Source organism: Daucus carota, chromosome 9 (assembly GCF_001625215.2).
Source record: "Daucus carota subsp. sativus chromosome 9, DH1 v3.0, whole genome shotgun sequence".
Taxonomy (NCBI): domain Eukaryota; kingdom Viridiplantae; phylum Streptophyta; class Magnoliopsida; order Apiales; family Apiaceae; genus Daucus; species Daucus carota.
The window spans coordinates 17669314-17676868 of NC_030389.2; the positions used below are offsets into that span (position 1 = coordinate 17669314).

Here is a 7555-nt window from a genome sequence, read left to right on the forward strand (position 1 = left end):
ATAGTCGACTACCCCCTAACTCTATATCCTCGTTTGGAGATTTGAGCCGAGCTTTCATAGGCCAGTTTATTGGAAGCAAGACCCACGCTAAGAGTTCAGCCTCGTTGATGAACCTTCATCAAGGCAGGAACGAATCCCTCAGAGACTATATGAATAGGTTCACTAAGGAGGCGCTCAAGGTCCCGGATTTAGACCAGAAAGTAGCCATGATTGCCCTACAGCAAGGAACCACGGATGATAATTTCCGCCGATCACTAGCCAAGAGGGCCCCCGAAAATATGAATGAGCTCCAGGAGAGGGCCGGGAAGTATATCAAGGCTGAGGAAAGCCTGAAGAAATCTCAGAATAACCAGGGACCGACCCCGAACCCAAAGAAACGTGGAAACGACACCGAGTACAACGCGGATAGTAAGTATTCAAAGACAGGGGATGGTGATAAATCCCCCACCAAAAAGAAAGCAGGACCGAGGTTCACTGAGTATGCAAGGCTGAATGCCCCTAGGAGTCAGATCCTGATGGAAATTGAGAAAGATGAAAGTGTTCGATGGCCGAAGCCTATCAGGACTGACCCCGAAAAGAGAAACAAGGACTTGTACTGCAGGTTTCATAAGGATACAGGACATAAGACCGATGATTGCCGGCAGTTGAAGGATGAGATCGAGTTTTTGATCCGAAAAGGCAAGCTGTCCAAGTATACTAGGGATACGGACAAGAATCCCCGTGACAATGACAACCGTGGAAGAGACAACGATGATAGGAATAAGAGAAACCAGCCTAGAGGGCCTGTGATCAATGTAATCTCTGGAGGACCGACCGCAGCAGGCCTATCTAGTAACTCACGAAAAGCTTATGCTCGTGAAGTGATGTACATTGTTGGAGAGCCCCCGAAGAGGGCAAAAATTGAGTTTGCTTTAGCATTCGACAATTTAGATCTTGACACAGTTAAATTTCCCCATGATGATCCTTTGGTAATCACCCCGGTGATTGGAAACTCTTCTGTAAAAAGGGTACTCGTTGACGGTGGAGCCTCAGTAGATATCTTATTTCATGATGCATATGAGAAGATGGGATATTCTGATTCGCAATTGACACCTTCAGATATGCCTATATACGGCTTTAATAACGTGGAGACAAAGATTGAAGGTATGATCCAACTACCCGTGACAATGGGCACCGAGCCTAGGCAGGCCACATGTATGCTGAATTTTTTGGTCGTTAAGGCTTCATCAACCTACAATGCTATCCTTGGGAGGACTGGGATACATGCTTTTAAAGCAATCCCATCCACCTACCACTTGAAGATCAAATTCCCTACCAAGAATGGGGTAGGAGAAGAGATAGGAGATCAAAAAATGGCTAGAAGTTGTTATGTGGGGGCTCTGAAATCTGGAGGGACCGGGGGGCAAGTTCTCCCAATTGAGGACTTGGATGTCCGAGAGGAAGAGGAAAGGAGAGGAAAGCCAGCTGAGGACTTGGTTCCCTTCTCCCTATATCCAGATGAGCCCGAGAAGTGACCTATGTAGGGGCGTCGCTCCCCGAGGATATGAAATCCGAATTTGTGAAATTCTTGAGGAACAACCGGGATGTGTTTGCTTGGACCGCAGCCGATATGCCAGGGATTGATCCCCTCTTTATGACACACACGCTTAACGTAAGCCCAGATAGAAAACCCGTGAAACAAAAGAAGAGAAGTTTTGCCCCTGAGAGGCAGGAAGCCATAAAACAGGAGGTCGATAAGCTTTTGGAAGCAGGTTTTATAGAGGAAATCCAATACCCAGAATGGCTAGCTAACCCAGTCATGGTCAAGAAAGCTAATGGCAAGTGGAGGATGTGTGTAGACTTCACAGATTTGAATGATGCTTGTCCTAAGGACTGTTTTCCTCTCCCAAGAATAGATACTCTGATCGATGCTACAGCTGGGCACGAGATGTTGAGCTTTATGGATGGCTTTAGTGGATACAACCAGATCCGAATGAATAAGGACGACATTCCTAAGGTATCATTCATCACTGATTTTGGTATCTTTTGTTATTTGGTTATGGCGTTTGGTTTAAAGAATGCAGGAGCCACATATCAACGCCTGGCAAATAAGATGTTCAAACATCTGATTGGAAAAACCATGGAGGTCTATGTTGATGATATGCTAGTGAAGAGCTTGAACAAAGCTGATCACCTTGAACACCTGAGAGAGGCTTTTGAAGTCCTGAGGACACATAAGATGATGTTGAATCCAGCCAAGTGTGCCTTTGGAGTTGGGTCTGGAAAATTTTTGGGTCTGATGGTCTCAAAACGTGGGATTGAGGCCAACCCCGACAAGATAAAGGCCATCCTTGATATGGAGCCGCCTAAGTCTATAAAGGATGTTCAAAAGCTAACAGGAAGAATCGCGGCACTAGGACGTTTCATCTCGAAGTCCGGGGATAAGTGCTTGCCCTTCTTTAAGGCTTTGAAGAAAGTTAAAGATTTTGAATGGACAAGTGAGAGCCAAGAGGCCTTTGAGCAGTTGAAGAAGTATATGGCAGAGCCACCACTCTTATCAAAGCCCGTGGATGGAGAAACATTATATGTCTACTTGGCTGTCTCTGAGAAAGCACTGAGTGCGGTCTTGGTTCGTGAGGATCGAAAAATCCAGAAACCCGTCTACTATGTTAGTAAGATTTTGCATGGAGCGGAGCTCAACTATTCTGTGATTGAGAAGTTTGCCTTAGCCATGATTACAGCTTCAAGAAAGCTGAGGCCTTACTTCCAGGCTCACAAAATTGAAGTCTTGATAGACCAGCCCCTTAGGAACATAATGCATAGCCCGAAGGCTAGTGGTAGATTAATCAAATGGGCAGTAGAGCTTGGGGAATTTGAAATTCGATACAAACCACGGGTGGCAATCAAGGCTCAAGCTCTAGCTGACTTCCTCGTTGAATGCACCATTGACAACAAGGAAGTCGGGGGGCAGGAGAGTATGGTAGAGGAACCCAAAGAAGAGGAGAAACCTAAAGAGTATTGGTTACTATTTTTTGACGGAGCTTCAAAAACAAAAAATAGTGGGGCAGGGCTGGTGCTCCGAAGCCCGGATGGCTTCACGGTCGAGTACGCGATCAAGTTAGACTTTCCAACTACCAACAATGAAGCTGAGTATGAGGCCCTTATAGCTGGATTGGGATTGGCGAGAACCCTGAGGGTTAAAAACCTGAAAGTATGTGGGGACTCAAGACTTGTGGTGTCACAAGTTAATGGAGAATTTGAGGCACGAGAAGAAACAATGCTGAAATACTTAAGGATTGTGAAAGCCCAGATGACGCAATTTAAAGAATGTTTGGTAGAACATATACCTAGGGAAGAGAATACAAAGGCTGATGCCTTATCCCAGTTTGCATCCTCAGAGAATGAGGTGTGCTCGGGAAGTGTTTACTATCAGGTTTTGAAAACCCCAAGTATCAATGCCAAGCTGGTAGCCCCAATCGACACGGGGGCCACTTGGATCGATGAGGTCAAAACGTATCTCGAAACTGGACATCTACCACCTGATGCTGGGGAAGCACGAAAACTACAAGTAAGAGCTTTAAAGTATGCACTCATTGAAGGGATTCTCTATAAGAAATCTTTTGTTATACCTTATTTGAAGTGTTTAAGGCCGGATGAGGCCCGGGAAGCCTTGAAAGAGGTCCATGAAGGAATCTGTGGCCAGCACCTAGGCGGGAGAGCCTTGGCTCACAAAATTACTCGCCTTGGGTTCTTTTGGCCAAATATGCTGAAGGATGCGAAGGATTACGTTAAGAGATGCGATCGTTGTCAGAGATTTGCACCTGTTGTGCGCCAGCCCCCAGAGATGCTGACATCCATTAACTCCCCGATTCCCTTTGCTATGTGGGGGATGGACATCCTAGGGCCGTTTCCACTCGCCAGTGCTCAAAGGAAGTTTTTGATAGTAGCTATTGACTACTTTACCAAGTGGATTGAGGCCAAACCCCTGGCCAAGATAACCACTAAGCAAGTTGCTCAGTTCTTTTGGGAAAACGTCATATGCAGGTATGGCATACCCCGAGTCTTGGTTACTGACAATGGAGCTCAGTTCAACAATCCAGAGTTTGTGGGATACTGTAACGACTATAGCATTGAGCTACGATTCACTTCGGTTGCCCATCCTCAAGCTAATGGGCAAGCTGAAGTAGCCAACAGGATAATCCTTGATGGGCTAAAGAAAAGAGTCGAGAAAGCGCATGGGTCTTGGGCTGAAGAGATTCTCCCTATACTATGGGCATATCGAACAACCTGCAAGGTCTCCACAGGGGCAACCCCGTTCCAGTTAGCTTACGGGGCTGAAGCCGTAGTGCCACTTGAGATAACTCATACCTCCCCCAGGGTCCAGCAGTATGAGCCCGAAGCCAATGAGGAAGGAATGAGACTCGCACTCGACATGATCGATGAGGTCCGTGATGAGGCTAACGCCAGGATCGTTGAGAGCCAAAAACGAGCTTCCTATTACTACAATCTCCGAGTCAAGGAACGATTCTTCAGAAAAGGGGATTTAGTCCTAAGGAAAGCTGAGGCCTCAGGAGTTGGTCCCAAGGGAAAGATGGCCCCAAACTGGGAAGGTCCGTATCAGGTGAAGGATGTTATTGGTCGCGGCTCGTACAAGCTTCAGACCCTGGATGGAGTTGAGTTTCCAAGGAGTTGGCATGCCACCAACTTGAAGATTTATTATATTTGATTATCTTAGCAAGTAGATGACCATTGAATAAGGTCAGATAGACCACTGCCAGTTAGTTTATAACTTATTTGATTTTAGTTGTTTATCTCTTCTACTATAGATTCAATAAAATTTCTTATGGATTGCTCCATATCTCATGCTTCTAATGTTTTCCTTGAGTTTTTGTTTACCTACCGTGAACGGGTCAACCCGGAACATGAATTCAACCATAAATAAGTTACGATTAACATTGATTGAGTGAAAATTACAAGCTAAGGCTTGATAAGTCCGATACTACGAGTTAAGGCTAGGCAAGTCTAATACTACAAGTTAAGGCTAGATAAGTCTAAATAAGTAGACCACGCAGGGTCCTTAATAAATCCTACTCATCAGACTCGGAATCAGCCTCCGAGCTATCTGCAGACCCGGACTCCCCAGCCGGATGCTTTTCAATGACACCCAAATCTTCGACTTCCTCTTCAATAGGGCTAGGAGAGTCAAGAACAATCCTCATGGGACAGAGGTAATCCCATTTAGGATGGAATAGGTCTGGATGATCCTCATGAATGAAATGGACAGCCTCATTCCACCCGTTACTGTAATCCTCTGCAGAGGTGGTCTCATTGTGCTTCTCCAGCAGATTCTTGAACTCATCAGAGTCCATATAGTCGTCGATGATAGCATCCTTTCCCTTTCGAGCCTCGACTAGCTCGCTTCGAGCTTCCACTAGCTCCGATTGAGTCTTAGCCACAATCTCGTCTTTTTCCGCATCCTTGATTCGAAGGGCCTCCATGCCCTTCTCCAAGGATTCCTTAGCCTTCTTGTGGCTCTCAGCTTGTTTTTTCCAAGCTTTAGCCTGATGGAGGGCAGCCTGGAATTGAGCATTGGCCTGAGACAAGTAGATAAACGGTTAAGAAAGACTCGGAGAACCTAAACAATAAGTTTGTAAGAACACTCACACTAGCAAGGGCTTGAGAGCCAAAGCCATCAATCCCCTCGATCTCCGACTGTAGCACCACATCCTGGTAGTCGGCAGGGGTAATAGAGTGAAGGGACCAGTCAGAAGCATGAACAGTCGATCCCAGCACCGAATCAGTCCTTCGAAAACCCCAGGCCGGTTTAAAGGCTTCAGACTTGGAAGCCCGAGGCTGACTAGATGATCCTCCCTCTGAATGGGGTTGAAGGAAGGCAGGCAACTCCCGAGGGACCCGAGGGTCTTGAGCCAACCTATGCCGCTTCATACGACCCGTCTCCTCTTGGAGAGGCACGTTCTCCTCATTGATTCTTGTGGCAGCTGCGAAACAAAAACAAGAAATAAGTTAAGTCGTGAATAATGGGGTAGACCCGAGAAAAGTCCTAGGTAAAAAAAAAAAAAAAAAAAAAGGGGTTTATACCTTCATCACTAACCCTTGAAAGACCAAGCTTTCTAAGATTGAATTCATCAAGGAGATCCCAGCATTTGGATTGGCCATTGTCTTTGACCAATTCAGCATAGGCTGCCTTCTCGACATCCGATAGGTGGATGGAGTCGACACTCCCATCAACGACCTTACAAAACTTGGATCTGAACAGAGTTCCCCAATCTCCCCCTTCCCAGTGTAGCTTGAAGAACTCTTTCTTCCAACGAGGGTTGTTATCCGGAATAGAGGAATTATTGAAAATATGAGGTTGGTCAGGCCGATGACTAATAAGAACCCAACCCGTGGAGCCCACCGGGTAGTTCTTGAATTGGAAAATCTTACGAAACAATGAGACAGTCATGGAAAGGCCTTTAGATAGGCACTGAACCATGAAACAATGGATTATGCGCCAAGCATTGGGCGTCAATTGGCAAGGATTGAGTCCCACATCAGCTAAGAGCTTAGGGATGAAGGGATGCAGGGGAAACCTAAGTCCGGCTAGTAGAGCATGCTTGTATACAAACAAGTGCTGCGGATCCCAATGACAGGTCCTATCCCCGGGTTCGGCACGGACCAGGGAATAAGCCTTGGGAAAATTAAGCAATCTATGATAGGTCTTGGCCAACGAAGGCGAACAATCGGCAGCATAGCCATAAGAACCTAGCTCAGCTAGGGAGGGGTATTCATCCCGCATAATATTGATCAAATCAAGTAAAGATGAACAAGAAGAGTTTATGATTATAGGAGTACCTCTCTTGGACTTGGAGGAGGTGCCCATGGCCTTGGAAATCTTGGCCAAGCGTGATGCTTCCCGATCAGCCATTTGAGCTCGAAAGAACCTTGGTGGTGAAAGCTTGAAGCTTGAGAGAATTCTAGAGAGATGTTGTAAACTTGTAGAGTGAGAAGTGAGAAGTGAGAAATGAGGATGCTCACTTATTTATAGGATGGCCAACAGGTCATCTAACAGGTCAACAGGCCAAGTGACCTGCTATTACAGGTCAACTAGCCCAAGCCCAAGAAAAAGCCCATAATCTAGAAGGTTTTGGAAGGATCTAGATTTTCCTAGGGCCTAAAAATAAATGAAAATACAATATTTATACATATTTTCATGTATAAAATATGTATAAAACCTTATAAAACCCTAATCAAGGGATTAGCCTAGAAAAGGCCCCTAAAACCTTGATTAAGGCCTAATCTTATCTTATACCATTAACAAGTCATAATCAAGCATGATTACACTTAATGGTTGCATAATCCATGTTTAAACTATGTATAGTCCTGAAACGCTCGAGAGCGCCCCTGAAGCGCCCTGGGAGCGCCCTATGAGCGCCCCAGGAGCGCCAAAGCGCCCGAGGTGCGCCTGAGGACCTCACCAGCGTCGACCTGGGCACCAAGGATGCCCTAAATCGACCTGGGTGAGGTCGACAACTGACTTGGGTGATAAAAAACACCTAACGCCCGAGAGCGCCCG

At 46.0% G+C, this 7555-nt stretch overlaps 1 protein-coding gene across 1 annotated transcript; it reads left to right on the top strand.

Moving 5' to 3' along the window:
* Positions 1-206: 206 nt before the first annotated feature.
* LOC135149448 (uncharacterized) lies at positions 207-1514 on the top strand. The gene is made up of 2 exons (XM_064085177.1): positions 207-504; positions 619-1514. The coding sequence occupies exons 1-2, from the start codon at positions 207-209 to the stop codon at positions 1512-1514; spliced, it is 1194 nt and encodes a 397-aa protein (XP_063941247.1).
* The last annotated feature ends 6041 nt before the right edge of the window (positions 1515-7555 follow it).